The sequence below is a fragment of the Euphorbia lathyris genome, chromosome 8 (genome assembly GCF_963576675.1).
Source record: "Euphorbia lathyris chromosome 8, ddEupLath1.1, whole genome shotgun sequence".
Classification (NCBI taxonomy): domain Eukaryota; kingdom Viridiplantae; phylum Streptophyta; class Magnoliopsida; order Malpighiales; family Euphorbiaceae; genus Euphorbia; species Euphorbia lathyris.
In genome coordinates this window covers 73148972-73161788 of record NC_088917.1, presented here as the reverse complement: position 1 = coordinate 73161788, position 12817 = coordinate 73148972, and the positions used below count along the sequence as shown (strand labels likewise).

Genomic DNA, 12817 nt, shown 5'->3' with positions numbered 1-12817 from the left:
AAAATAGCTCCCATCTTCTAAATGGAGGGTCCCTAATTGCACTATGTTCTCTCACTAAAACCGTAAAAGCATTCCTATCATCTAAATTATTCATCTTTTAATTAAACAATCCATTATAATTGGGATTCAGACTGTCAATTTCTGATACGATAATATGATTTATAGAAACATCCTGCTTAATACGATTGTAAATTTTGTGTCATTTGTATTTGTAACATCCGGTCCAATACCATGTAGATATTGTCCGTTTTGGTCCCAAGCCAACGCATTGGGTCTCACGGCTTTTAAACGCGGTGTATTGGATTCTCACTTTACTAATAAGCCCGAGTCACTTTCTCTACATTTTCGAAGTGGAATTCAGTTCATTCCTGCCCTTTAGGGCCGCTCCTTACTCAGGCTTTCTATCCCGGTGCAATCCACTCCGGACTGGGTCGTTACAGCCCCACCAGTTTTCGCCTGGTTCATCCATGAACCATACATCGTACGTGGAGAGTCGACTCTGATACCAATTGTAACATCTGCTCCAATACCATATAGATATTATTCGTTTTGGCCCAAATCAAACACATTGGGCCTCACGGCTTTAAAACATGTCTGGATGTATTGGATTCTTACCGTACTAATAAGCCAACACTCACTCTCTTTCCATTTTCGATGTGGATTCAGTTTATTCCTACCCTATCGTCATCCCTTAGGACTGCTTCTGGCTCAGACCTTCTACCATGATGCCACCCACTCTGGACCGGATTGTTATAATATCAAATATAATCATATGATATTAAACATTTCTTCCTAGCCACCTAAACTAACCAGGATCGTCGGTATCTGATGGCAGCCTTTGTCGTCAGGTTGGTGGAAGGTGTATAGATGGTTCCACTATAGGGAGTCCGAGTTTAATGCGTTGTGGATGAATTTTCAGAAACTCAGAGAGTTTTCGATTGGTGCTTTCACTTTTCATATTTCTACTTTCACAATATTTCTCGCTGAATTTAAGGCTGTTATTTTTGTTGTTAAGATGGTTTAGGAGAAGGCTTGACCTCAACTTTGATTGGAATGTGACTACTTAAATGTGACTCAACTAAGGTTCTTGGAACGTATGACAAGGTTAGCTTCATTGTTTGAATATGTTGAAATCCATATGTGTGTGGCAGTCTCACATATTTATAAAGAGGCAACTATGTTGCAAATGTTTTGACTAATCACAGTTTATATTATACTAAGCTGCAGTGGTGGAGTTCTCTTCCAACTTTGTCTAATTCGGGTTTCAGTGATACCTTTAGCGGATTGGAACTAGGTATGTCTTAAACTTTTTGACGTTCCTATATTAAATTTTTATCGGCCCTTAATAGTTAATATAATTTTATAAGAAGAAAACATAAAGAAAAATGAATGGACCGGAAGGCTGCAAATTTTGAATGGTTAAATGACTAAATCACATGTGCACTCAATAATTGTAACACTTTGGTCCAATACCATATAAATATTGTCCGCTTTGGCCCAAATCCAACACCTTGATCCTCACGGCTTTAAAACGCGCCTGAATGTATTGGATTCTCATCTTACTAATAAGCCCCAATCACTCCCTCTCCACTTCCGATGTGGGATTCAGTTCATTCCTATCCCCATCACCATCCATTAGGCCCGCTCTTTGCTCAAGCCTTCTGCCCTGGTTCGTCCCCGAACACCTCAATAGCAGTTGTATAGACCCGGTCCGGAATGGGTGGCGTCGGGGTAGAAGGCCTAAGCAAGGAGCGGCCCTAATGGACGACGACAGGGGCAGGAATGAATTAAATCCCACATCGGAAAGCGAGAGAGATTGACTTGGGCTTATTAGTAAGATGAAAATCCAACACATACAGACGCGTTTTAAAATCGTGAGGCCCAAGATATTGGATTTGGGCTAAAGCGAACAATATGTAAATGGTATTGGACCAGAATGTTATAGCAGTTCACGGACATAATATTAAGCTTGAGCTTGTCAATAGTCTAACAAGCTGAACATGAGCGGACCAAAACTAAACTCTACTCGGTTCGATTATGGCTTAATCTAAGTGAATCAAACCAATGAAAATGTGTTGATGTGACACATTCTAATTGGTCGGGTCAAAAGACAGTAAAAAGTGTCAATTTTATTTGATCTTACAACAATAATGTCTCCCTTAATCAATCTTCATGTCTAATTAAAGTATATATTATGTCACAAAAAAGATTTAATATGCCAAAACACTTTTAAGCCTAATACTCTATGGTAGCCAACAATATTATCAATTAGTACTAGTAGCCACTTTTATATTATATTATATATTATTTTTCATAGTATATATATCCTTAAATTTACATCTCCACTCTAGAAAGCTAATTATTTCTTTTTCATTAAATTATTTTCATAAGATTTAAAAATCTAAAAATAACAATATCAACAAATGTTGCTTGGAGCGGGATAGACTATTAATATATTTCTTTTATAAAAGTTCTAGTTTTTCCAAATAAATAAAAAAAAAGATAAAGTATATATAAAAAAATAAATGATTTTAAGCATTTATTAATAGAGAAATTTAATTTATTTTTTATTATTAAGAAAATTATGTGTATTTTAATTTCTTGGAAACTAAAAGAAAAATTCAATTAATAGTTTTAAGTTTTTATTAAAACGACAAGTTAATTTCGATGACATAACACGTTAATTTTAATAGTGTGTCATAATAAATTATTGATTTTTTTTAACTTAACATGTTTACAAAATAGTATTAATCAAATTTTGTGATTTTACTTACTTTTATGTAACAACAAAACACATCATGGTTCACTATCTGTAGTCTAGTCGAGCTGAGCCGAACTTTAACATATTCATAATCGGTTTGTTAGAAAATTGACAAATTCGGTCTTAAAATCTTGTTCTCATAAGCTGCTTACAAGCTTGTTCATGAGTTCTAATCACGAGCAACTCGTTAATTTTATTCATGAACTTTCATTCTAACAACTCTTTAATTATATTCATTAATTATGTGTATTTGAATTTTCTTTGACACAATACGACATAGTTCTGAAACCTATAAAACTAAAGTTTATAAAAGACTATGTTGTTTTATATTTTCTCCTTCATAGAAATATTGTTCTTAAAAAAATAATCGAACAAAGCTTACTCACGAACGTGTTTATCAACATTATAGTCGAGTTTGTTCATTAATCTATAACCGAGTCTGTTCGCAAACTTTTAAACAAAGTTTCATTGTGCTTAAGCTCAACTCGTTTATATATCAAGTCAAACGCAACTGAGCTTTTATTGAGCCACTCATGAGCAACTCGACTCAATTACAGTGCTACTTATAAATCCGTATGTATAACCACGCATTTTTTCCCTAAAAAAACAAACCGACTTCCTTTTTTCTTAATTGTGATACCCTCTAGCATACTCTTAGAGAACATTCCTAGCACTTGGATTGATTACGATCAGGATAGTTTATAAGAATCGTCTGATTTGAACTAAAAATATCCCCTGGTGATACTTAGAGTACCATCCGACTATGTGGATCACTATCCACCATTCGGTCCAGAATCAGTACAATGAAGGAAAGAAAATCCTCGGATCTTGTGAGGTCAGCTCCACAAAGGACATTTGCCATATGGCAAGGTGTGCTGCTCAACATCATAACAGTTTACAAGCTTCCTGGCCAATCAGATAACAACACTTATCTAATAAGTCACTAAGGCACATATTTTCCAAAATTACAATATCTACTCTTGATTCCATTATATATATAAAAAAGTTGAATCACTCTAAAGATTTATGTTATATTACAGTCATCAATAATTATTCTCTTCAATCTTTCTAAAACATTTGCTAACTTAAGTATCATAACGAGTTCATCGGATTCCGACTCTCTCTGACCTATATGGTGTGATATCAAATTGCATAATCAATAAATAAAAAATGAAGAAAAACAAGAAGGTAATATAAAAAATGCATTCCTTTTAGTTACATCTTTTGTATAGAAGTAGAGCACAAATTCTTGGAATAACATTTGAAGGAAATCTAACCTTAATCTATCTACCTACAAAATATTTTTTTGTTTGTTTCTTTTCACTTGATCATAATTCACTAAAAACCATTGATTTTACAAATTTCAACTACCAAAAAAAAAAATAAAAAAAAAAGATTCATTACATGGAAGTAGCTCTACCCTTGAAATAATTCTTTAATGATATTTTCTTTTCATTTTCTTCACAAACCCAATAAAATGTAGTACACTAGAGTTATGGGCAAAGCAATCAGCATCCCAAATATCACTCTGCAAAATTTCAAAAGCAAGAGATAAGCACATAAGATAAAAGCATAATAATAATATTGATAATGTACAAATAAATTATATACGTGGTGTATAATCTTTACCTTTTTTGATATTTTGGTGTATAATTTTGAACACAAAACTGTACAATCTTTTGGTAATCTCTCACTGAAATGTATAGCTGGTAATTACACGGAGTCAACGTGTCACGTCAATAATTTGACATCCATAAAAGTCAAAATTGCTGATGTGGCGCATTGACTGGTCAACTTTTGACTTTAAGGAGGTCAATTTGTTGATGTGGCACGTTGACTTCACATTGATCGGTCACAATTACCGGCCGTACATTTTAGTGGGAAATCACCAAAATGTTATACATTTTTTTTTGTACAAAATTGAAAGTTGTACACCAAAATGTGAAATAAGATAAAAGTTGCACACCACGTATATAATTTACCCAAACTTTTACCTAATCCGGAAGCCTAGAGATCATAATAAAAGTTATAAGTGGATCTTAACTATCAATTTGAATTTTTAGTTTAAATGACTTCATTACGTGTATCGGTTTATTATCAAATCCTAAGAACTCTCATTTATTTAAAAAAAAAAATCTAACAAATGGTAATATAGATAATGTAGGTAAAGGCTATGCTTACTTTGTTTTTAACAAAGTAAGTCTTACTTTGTGTGTTTTCACCATTGGATTAATTTTCTAATACATCATTTAATGGTGAAAACACATCATATTGATATGTATTATACACACATCAAGCTCAGAAAGCATTCACATACAAAAATATCATAAATTATAATAAAAATTATTATTAAATCTTAAATTTTATATTCAATTGGTTCCTTGTATGTAAGGGATACAGGGGTGCACCAGCACCCCTAGCCTTCTGAACCACCCTTTACAGGGAAAATTTTATGGTACTCCCAGAGTAGTACTTCCGATCAATGAATTCAAGACATATGTATTTATATTTTTTCTTTCCACCAATCATATCCATTTAGTGGTATTTAAAACGATTTTCATTGATCGGGAGTATTACTTCTGAAGTACTATAAAATTTCTATTGTTCTGACCCTTTTCATCTTCATCCACATGATGAAGATTGCACACCCAGATAATACCACGTCATTCTAATTATTGACGTGGTATCATTTGAATGAAAAACTATTACTGATCTCGGTCCACAGTAAAACTTCTCGTATATTAATTAGGAAAAATAAAAGAAAAACTTACGCTGTGCTAAGAATATCAGGGTGCACATTGTACTCCTTGGCAAAGACGAAGGGGACAATTCCTTGAGGTAGAGCTGCCTGTTTTATTAAATTAATTAATTAATATATTTATTATTTTCCCATCCAACCAAAATAATTAAATGCACAAATAATTACAAAAAAAAACATGTTAGTGGTTAACATGAAATAAATGTTTTCTCATTAATACTCCTCCAACCAAAGTTTCTGTTCATCTTGGCCCTTGCTGTTTTTTTTTTTAATTTTTAATCAAATTAATTAAACTAATAAAACATATCCAAATTAAAGGGAACATGAAAAATCTTAGTGGTGCTTCCTTCCAACCAATAAGAGCTGGATACGTCAGCACATAAGCTGACGTGTCTTACTTTATTGGTTGAGAGCACATGCTTTCATTGTATACTAGAATAACTTGGGGGAATGATAGAGAATGGGAACTCACGTGTATTTGTAGACACAATTATGTCTAGATACATGTGAGATTTTGTATTTTTATTTTTATTTTTTTGTACACGCTTGAATTTTAAAATTTAAATAAATAAAATATATTAAATTACGTTATTATTTTATTATTCCCGTTTACGGATAAGACTAATACATTATAAAATAGCGTTTTTCCTTAAAATAAGTATTTTTTTCCTGATAAACCATATTTAAATAATTTTGAAATTTCTTGAATAATATACTGAATTTACTGACTAAATATTTGAATTCTCGTAATGTTCACCTACCCACTAAATAGAAAAAAAAATATTCATTGTGAAATTTAAACTTATTAGAATTTTAAGATAAAGATTCAAAATATTCTATAATTTAAATTTAATGAATTTGTCAAAAAAAATTAAATTTAAATTTATATTTAACAATAATAATGAAATTTGATTATTCTTAAAATTAATATTTTAAATAGTAGCATTACACTAAAAAAAATTAACTAAATATTATCTTATTTTGATAAAAAAATCTTTGAATAATTTCATAATTTAAAAGATTTTTTCAATTATATAAATAAGAAAAAGTGTATTCTTACCAAAAAAAATAAAATAAGAAAAAGTGTATTATTAATACATTTCTAGCTTCTAGTATGGTTTGTTATTAAAAAAAAGCTAATTTTTTTATTATATATTAAAAACCTCTTATTTACACCTGAAATTTACTTAAAATGATTTATTGATTCGCTTAATTTGCTAAAAACAAAAATCTTTTGACCTCTACAACGATCTAAAAAAAGATTAATAATTCATTTTAAGTAAAATCTTTGAAAATTAAGAAGATTCAACATTTTACTAGGATACAAAAAAATGAAAAGGGAACAAATTTTTTATCGATAAAAATTGTGATTTATAAATGAAAAAACAGTATTTATTTATAAAAAAGTATCAAAAAAAATTATACGATGGATCAGAACTAGTATCGGTCTTTCTATTTAGATACTCTCACATTACAGTGTACCTAATGTGGCAGTATCTAGTTGAACGAGACCAATACTGATTCGGTCCCACCTTAAAAAAAAATTTGACAACAATGTTTTTCATATCGTCAAATCAATACGACAAGTTAGTTAAAAAAAAAAAGCATTTCTTTACAATACGTAAAAAAAAGTCATCAAATCAATGTGTCATGTTATGATCGAATACTAACCTGAACAATGGCGACATGTAAAAGAGTGCCTTTAAGACCAACAGCAAGGGAAGCAGCAGCCATGACAGCTGGACCTGTAAGGAATCTTACACCCATTGCAAAACCTGCTATTGAATTCCCACATGCTATTATCCTCGGTTGTAATGCCATGAACAGTCCTGCCATTTCCACTTAATTAAATAAATATCCCTTCTTTTCTTTTTCATCATCACTCCCACCCTCCATTTTTATTCCTTCCACAGTCTTTTTGCATATCTCTAGGATTACAATATATATTCTCATCATGCCCTTTAAATTACTATTTTTTACATTTTCACCCCTTTGTCTCAATTCTCTATGCTCTTACATGTTTCCACTAAATTTGTCACATGTCACACATTTATTTTATTTTAATCCAAATTAATAGAATTAAGGGTTACAAAGTAAGATAAGTTTATATTTTTTGTCACATTATTTAGATTTGGTTAATTAAACGTTATTCATTAAATATGTATTTGAAATTTACATTTTTGCCTTTTTTTTTTCTATCGTGTAGCAAGTAGAGAAATTGTTAGAACTTTATCGAACCGTAAAAAATATAATTTCAAATACATATAAAATAAATAACGCTTTTTTAATTGAATTAGATATTTACGACTCACTAAATTGATAAACATGTGTTAATGTGATCAAATATAAATAAACATGGGCATGATACGTTGAGTTAAAAGATCAGGAACTTAGGCCTCGTTTGTTTGCAGCAAAATATTGGGTGAGAGAAAAAAATTTGTTAGAAAATAAAATAGTTTTTAATGTTTGATTACAATAAGGGAAAATGTAAAAAAGTGGTAGATTACTACTATTCGAAATGAAAAAAAATGAAGTGGAATGTTTTACTTTTTAAAAAAAATATAAAACATTTTCTCCACTTTCTTCGTGTATTTTTCTATTGACTAACCTAAAATTTCATATTGACTTATTTTTCTGCATAATATTTTCCGACAAATAGATGAGAAATTAATAGAAGCAACCGGTTCTCCATGTCAAATAGAAGACCTTCCATGTATTTTTTGTCATGTGTAATATGGACACACATATATTATAAAAGATCCTACTATTTTAATTATTAAGCGGAGTCACAATACGCATGTCCAAATGTGAATTAAGGATCATCTAAGTGACATGGAACACCGAGTGCCTAATATAAGAACTCCAAATAAACAGGGCATTAATCCGCTAAAATCGGAATGATCAGGGATATAAGAATGTTTATAAGAGTATAAATTGTAAATTTATGAATTGTTAAGAGGTCAATGTGGAAAAATGTAAAATTAGAAGGTCTATGATTGAAAACAGAAAAGGTTAAGGAAGCATGAAAGCGTGGTTTAAAGTTAAATTCGATATATTGTAGGTGAATAATCCACTTAATTAATTATGATTATGCCCACAAGCGTGCACTTATTTTTATAATTACCAACATTAATCATATCATTGCAAAAAAAGGAAAGATTTGATTCTGATTGAAAATAAATAATAATAATGAGTTAAAAAGAAATACTGACCAAGACTGAACATAGCCATGCCAAGGCCTGCATCTGACAGAATAGAGATGGACTTTGCTACTATTGCAGGCATTTCTACATGCCACCTACATCCAAATACCAATATTGATTTTATAGACAATATCAGATTAATGTTGTAACAACACAGACAGACACGTATAGATATATGGGTCTAAAATGGTCTGATATCGTATTATGGAACTGATTGAATTAAAAGTTTAAACTGATAATTAAAGTTTAAGAATAACATTTTTATATTAGTCTCTGAAGATATTTTTTTAGAAAAATAATCTATTCATATACTTTATAAATGTTTTAGTTATTCTTGAATTTGCTTAATATCTAAAATTCGGATAAATTATATACGTGGTGTAGAACATTTATCATATTTCACATTTTAGTGTACAACCTTTTTGGTGACCTCCCACTAAAATGTACAACTGATAATTGTAACAGGTCAATACAAAGTCAACACACCACGTCAATATTTTTTACTTTTATGAAGGTCAAATTGCTGATCTGGGGCGTTGACTGGTCACAATTACCGGCTGTACATTTTAGTGAGAGGTCACCAAAAGGTTGCATATTTTTTTGTGCAAAATTAAAGATTGTACACCAAAGTGTGAAATAGGACAAAGGTTGTACACCACGTATGTAATTTACCCCATAAAATTCACGTGACAAAGCAAAAAGAGATTTTGAACAAGTTGATGTACGTACCGCCAAATATTAGTATGAATTGAGCTTTTAACTATCAGCTTTGTACGGGGTCTAAGTCCAAGAAACATTCGCGTGAGAGGGTGTGTCAAGGAACCAATGCACTAAAAGTTTAAGCCGATAGTTAAAGACCCAATTGAGGCTTATATTAATATAAAAGCTATTCTTGGGCCTTAACTACAAGATTAACAGTTCAAATGATTCCATGAGATGGTATCACAACCTCTTTGATCAACTGATCAAGGGTTCGAATCCTAACAGCTTCATTATTGATTAAATTGCAAGATATGTTAATATGGACATGTGTTCTACAAGCTTCAAACCCAATGGACATTCACGTGCATGATTGTGTAAATAGTTCAATTTAAGGCCATTGTAAATAGCATACTTTCAAACTATATAGAGACAGTTGACTTTTTTGGACAAATACAAAAATTCAAAAATATATTAAGTTCAAAAGTAGTTTCCAATGGCCGGGAGTGCATCAACACCCCATGCTTTCTATCTCTTGACAAGTAAGAGTGGCAATCTATATATGGATCGGGACTAATACCGGTTCTTCCACTCAGATAATGTCATATTAGCAGTTGCGATAATGTGATATCATCTGAATGGAATGACTATTACTGTGTAAAGTAGAATTGAGGACATAAAGTATTAGTTAAATATAGTTAATTACCTGAAAGAAACAAGAGACCAAGTGAGACCAATTAAGCTGGAGTAAGTGTTTGGATTTCTGATGAGTTTCCTCCACACCATGATTAATATTAGCCTTGTCATTACACTTGTTGGAGGCATCACTTTTGGTTTCCCATCACTTGCTCCCCCCACTTTCTCTCCTCCTCCTCCATCATTTTTCATTTCTCTATTACCAAAGCTGAAATCTTCTCTTTCCATGTATTCTTCTTCATGATGCTGATTCTCTCTATGCCCATCTACTGAAAAAGTCACCATCTTTCTCATCAAACTTTAACATAATCAAAATGGGTAACAAAATTGACATTAATTTCATCATGGGTAATGGTTTAAAAGCTTATTAACTCTTAAAATCTTGATTATCGAGGGGAACTGGGGAGCTTTAAGCACCCACTGATCAACGAAAAATGACAAAAATTCCAAAAAACGGTAAAAAACACCCAAAACATCAATTTTACACTTATAAATTACGATAGACCAAATATCCCGTGATTATAATCAAAATGGGTGAGAAAATTTGGAGTAACTTGATCATGGGTTTACTCAAAAATGAAAAGAAGCTGTAACGTTTTGAGTTTGGATCTACTTAAACTCCATAACCCATCAACAAAGTAAGCAACTTTCCTAATTACATTCTAATTACCTCTTAAATTTTTTTTAATACGGCCACGGACGGATCTAGGGGCTTGAGAACGTTGAAAAACACCGAAAATCCCATAAAAGCTATGTCCATAGTTTTATTTTTTTTAAACACCGGAAACATCAATTTAGAATCTATAAATTACGAGAAAACACCACAAACACGAGTCTCGTCATTCAATATAATCAAAATGGGGGAGAAAATTTGGAGTAATTTGATAATGGGTTTACTCAAAAATGAAAAAAGGCCACAATTTTTTGAGTTTGAATCTACTTAAACTCCATAATCCATCAATAAAGTAAGCAACTTCCCTAATTACATTCTAATTAACTCTTAATTTTTTTTTGAATATGATCAAATTTGAAGCATGGGTTTACTCAGATTGATAAAATAAAAAAAGACCATACCTTTCCCTGGAGAAACAGCCAATCTAACATCTTTCTGGTCATGGGCACCATAATCATGAGCTCCAAACACATCAGACACAGGAGAAGCACTAGAACTCCATACAAACATATGAAGATCTCTCCCTCCTCCTCCTCCTCCATCTTGACCATTTGAGATCTTCTTTGCATTATTTGCAGCAGAAGCAGCTTTAGACCCAGTTGGGGAAAACATCCCAGGGTTTGGTGCCGGATAATGTGTTGCACCACCACCGGCACCGGCACCACCACCACCACCATAATGAAACCTCTTTCCAGCTCCATCTTCTTCAAAATTTGATGACCTAGGAGTAGGCCCTCTACTAGATAAACCATAAACATCAGAAGCACCAAAATTAGAGCTCCTTCCAGCAGCCATCATAGAGTAAAAATCAGTATGGTTAAAACTAGACCCTCTAGGAGTAGGATTTCTAGAGGATTGCAAGGAGTAAATCTCAGCATTAGTCAAATTAGAAGGCCTAGGAGTAGTTGAAGACAACCCCTGAGACCTCCTAGAGTAAATATCTGATCTTGAAGCATTTGATTTCCTAACAGTAACATGTAACTTCCCATCCTCTTTAATTTCAGCCTCAGTCTCCAATGGCTGTCTCCCATCCAGAGACATAATATCAGAATCAACATGTATAGATACAATAGAGCCAGCAGTGTCTGGAAATTGCTCAGAAATCAACATTCTAGCACCTCTATATTCAAACAAGAAAAGCATCAAAGTGTACCAAATTATACACTGAAGAACCACTATTTGAACCATTAAACTACCTGAAAAATCCCCATACATCCCTTTAAGTAAAGGGATACCCATAACAAGAGTATTTGGTAAAGTAGATAGTGAAAACAGTGTAATAGTCCATTCTAAACAACCCCTTTTTGTTATCCATGTCCAAACCCCTAAACCAGTAAGAACTATAACTTTCTGGAGTGTATCTGCAGCTATAAACCGGAGATTCATAGTGTATGGATTGTTAGAAGATATGAAATGGAAAGATAAAAGTGGCACAGCAAAAAGAGCTACAAAACGGTTGATTCCAGAACATTGATCAGGAGTGAATATTTTCCACCATTTCACTGATCCATAAGCTAGAATCATGGCTACATAAAGGGGCACCATTGCTGTCATTACATGGTAGAAATCTAGTGCTGTGATCATCTTGGTTTTTTTTTTCTGAATTCTAACACAACTCCAGTTGTTTTTTTGAGAAATGAAAGTGACCCAGATGGAGATTTTTTAAGAATTTGAAGAATGTGAAGTGGGTTTATGGGGTTTTGTGAGGAGGAAGAAGAAGAAAGAATTCTTTTTGCTTAGTGACACAGCCTTTTGCTTTGAGAGTTGCGATGGGAGCAAGCTTGCTTGCACACTTGCAAGTTCAGTCCCCAAAGCAAAGGGCTTTGCTTTTTATATTTTTATATCTAAATGTTTAACCTTTTTCTTGTTTTAACTTGTGTTTGGATTTTGGGGGTATTTGTAATTTCACTTTCTAAAATGGGCTCTACATTCTATGGACAACGGTGGCGGTGGCAGGTGGTGGTAGCGGCGGCGGTAGGTGGTGCTACAAAGTGGATTTTTGAGGTAAATTACATTCATGACCACTA

The 12817-nt window shown here is 32.4% G+C and overlaps 1 protein-coding gene across 2 annotated transcripts; it reads right to left on the bottom strand.

Moving 5' to 3' along the window:
- Window positions 1-3973: 3973 nt before the first annotated feature.
- Window positions 3974-12613, bottom strand: LOC136204117 (probable auxin efflux carrier component 1c). 2 transcript variants are annotated; one of them, XM_065995317.1, is made up of 6 exons: window positions 11192-12613; window positions 10128-10386; window positions 8732-8817; window positions 7191-7348; window positions 5533-5609; window positions 3974-4289 (listed from the first exon to the last, which is right to left on the bottom strand). In XM_065995317.1, the coding sequence occupies exons 1-6, from the start codon at window positions 12372-12374 to the stop codon at window positions 4223-4225; spliced, it is 1830 nt and encodes a 609-aa protein (XP_065851389.1). In that variant the 5' UTR covers window positions 12375-12613; the 3' UTR covers window positions 3974-4222. The 2 variants fall into 2 exon arrangements, with proteins under 2 accessions (XP_065851389.1, XP_065851390.1); XM_065995318.1 differs by having other exon boundaries at window positions 10128-10383.
- Window positions 12614-12817: the final 204 nt, after the last annotated feature.

Excerpts from the sequence above, each read along its gene's own strand:
- LOC136204117 (XM_065995317.1), bottom strand. The coding sequence starts at position 12,374 with ATGATCACAGCACTAGATTTCTACCATGTAATGACAGCAATGGTGCCC. Across the intron at positions 7,349-8,731 it reads CATGGCTATGTTCAGTCTTG|GACTGTTCATGGCATTACAA; the intron begins GTCAGTATTTCT and ends TGGAAATGGCAG. Across the intron at positions 5,610-7,190 it reads TACATGTCGCCATTGTTCAG|GCAGCTCTACCTCAAGGAAT; the intron begins GTTAGTATTCGA and ends TTAATAAAACAG.